The sequence below is a fragment of the Lissotriton vulgaris genome, chromosome 6 (assembly GCF_964263255.1).
Source record: "Lissotriton vulgaris chromosome 6, aLisVul1.2, whole genome shotgun sequence".
NCBI lineage: Eukaryota > Metazoa > Chordata > Amphibia > Caudata > Salamandridae > Lissotriton > Lissotriton vulgaris.
In genome coordinates this window covers 8,484,667-8,487,110 of record NC_141694.1, presented here as the reverse complement: position 1 = coordinate 8,487,110, position 2,444 = coordinate 8,484,667, and the positions used below count along the sequence as shown (strand labels likewise).

The 2,444-nt window shown below is 54.5% G+C and overlaps 1 protein-coding gene across 1 annotated transcript; it reads right to left on the bottom strand.

The window, feature by feature from the left end:
- Positions 1–439: 439 nt before the first annotated feature.
- On the bottom strand, positions 440–2,022 carry LOC147706687 (uncharacterized). Its single transcript, XM_086925300.1, has 2 exons — positions 1,389–2,022; positions 440–1,113 (listed from the first exon to the last, which is right to left on the bottom strand). The coding sequence occupies exons 1-2, from the start codon at positions 1,807–1,809 to the stop codon at positions 440–442; spliced, it is 1,095 nt and encodes a 364-aa protein (XP_086781426.1). The 5' UTR covers positions 1,810–2,022.
- Positions 2,023–2,444: the final 422 nt, after the last annotated feature.

The window sequence follows — 2,444 nt, the reverse complement described above, 5'->3', positions numbered from 1 at the left end:
GTATGCATGTGTCTAATGTGACCCCTTTCTCTTCCAGGCGACAGTGCATATGCCCTCCGCTCATTCATACTCACCCCCTACCTCAACCCCTCCACACCCAGCCAAAGGAGGTATAACCGGGCCCACATACGCACCAGGAATGTTGTTGAACGGACCTTTGGCATCTGGAAAAGTAGATTCAGATGCCTGCACAAGAGTGGAGGTGCAAGGCAGTATACCCCCATCACCTGCTGCAAGATCATAGCTGTATGTGCAATGTTACACAACCTTGCGGTCAAGAAGGGCACTGAGGTGGAGTTGTCTGACTACGAGGACTATGACGACGACGAAGCTGTGCCACTGACACAGCCAGCTGGGGTGTGTACGCCATGTGATGGCAGATACAGACGTGAGGAGATCACTGAGAACTATTTCTGACTGAGTACAGATGCAAAGACAGCTAAATGTTGCGCGCAACCTCATGCTCCTCCTGCCTGGCAGAGGAGTGGGTGATGGCAGTGGTCAGCCTGCCCAACCCTGCTGCCACCTCCTTGTTGCTGTCCACAACAGCCTGGAACCCCTTCACCAACTCCCCCATCTGCAGGTTGTGCTGCAGGAGCTGGCGTTGGCAGGCCATGGTGGATTTGGCCTGTTGGCGCTGGATTTTTACCATCTGGCCCTCCAGGCCCAGGAACACACTGCCCTCCCGTGCTGGTGCAGCAGTGGTGGTGGTGGTGGCACGGCGTCTGGCACTGCTGCCTCCGGCCTGCTGAGTGGGCTGGGGTGCCACTGGTGGTGGTGTGGTGCTGGCCGGTCCCGGAGCCCCTGCTCCCACGACAGGTTGGACGGGTGGCAAGGCCACGGTTGTGGCAGGAGCTGTTGTCGGCGGAATGGTCTGCCTTGTAGGGGAGTTGTATGGTGAAAATTGCAAGGGGGGTGAGCTGGGCAGTACTGGGGAGTGCACTGCCTGGAAATCAATCACCAGGACTCCCTCCATTCCAAGCCCTGGGGTGTCTCCTTCCTCATCCTCATCCTCCTCCTCCTGGCCAGGCTGGCTGGTGCTCGGCCCTGCCACTGCAGTATTTGAAGTCGAAGCTCCCTCTGCTGCCACAGTGGTGCTGCCTGATGGTGCCCCTAGGTACAAAGAAGCATTTGTAAACTGAGTGCCGATGTATTACAGTCAGTACAATTATGGCATTCCACATGTCCTTGCATCTCCTTACACCGTGTCACACTGTTTCCTGTCTTGTGATTCTGCACTGACATATTTGGCTAACTTCTGCTGACTACATGTACCATGATGCTTGTCTCTTGTATGTTGGTGACAGTACAGTGCTGGTGTTTGCCTATGCATTGTGTCTAATGGGGAGGTGTCTGGTAGGGTGTGTCATGATGCGCATGCTTCTTACCTGTAGCTGTGGCCATCGCAGTGCTGTCCAGGGTCCCGATCCCTACGATGCTCTCCCTCTCGATGGTGCTGGAGACAATTTCCTCCAGCTCGGTGAGGGGTGGCGCCGGGTTCTTGCCTCCTCCGGTGTGTCCAGCCTGCCTTTGGAGGTCGGCCAGCTTCCTCTTCGTGAGGCTGCGGAGGTCATAAAACCTTTTCTTAAGTTCCTCAATGGACCTGGGGGTGACTCCAGCAGCATTGACCTTCTGGGCGATGTCGGCCCACAATCTCCTCTTGGTGCTGTCTGGCACGTTGAGGGACAGCTTGCCAAAGAGCTGGCGGTGCACCCTCACCACCTCCTCAACCAGCACCTGAAGTTCTGTGGTGGTGAATTTGGGCTTCCTCTTTTGGGAGGACTTCTGGCTTCCTGCCTGATCTGCCATATTCTCCTGCTCCTGCTCAGTCTGCAACCTCCTTCTCCCACTGCTGCTAACTGTGTGTTGGGCTCAGGCAGGCTTTCCAGAAACTTCTAGAAACTTCTTAATTGGCTGCACCTGCCAGGGTTGCCACTCCCTGTTTGGGTGGGGGAGGGGGAGCCACCTCATTGGCTGAATCGCCTATTGCCGATTCGGCTTTTACCGATTCGGTAAAATCCGAATCGGTAAAATCCGAATCGGTATTATCCGATTCGGTAAAAGCCGAATCGGTTCATGCAATGCATTCCTATGGGCTTTTTCGCCATGGGTCTATGATTGCCGATTCGGTTTTTACCGAATCGGCTTTTACCGAATCGGTATTCGCCGATTCGGAAATATCCGATTCGGTGGTAGCCGATTCGGTGTTTTCCGATTCGTTGTTGGCCGATTCGGTAATTTCCGATTCGGACCGAGCTGAATCGGAACGTACCGAATCTCATTACCGATGCCGACCGAATCGGTTTTCAATCGGTATTTTTTTCCTACATCTCGTTTTCCGATTTCAGAATACCGATTCGGCCCGCCTCGGTATTTTGAAATCGGAAAATCGCGTTTACCTACATCGGGCCCTTAGTCCTTGGTTACCTGATTAGCAGGAGCCC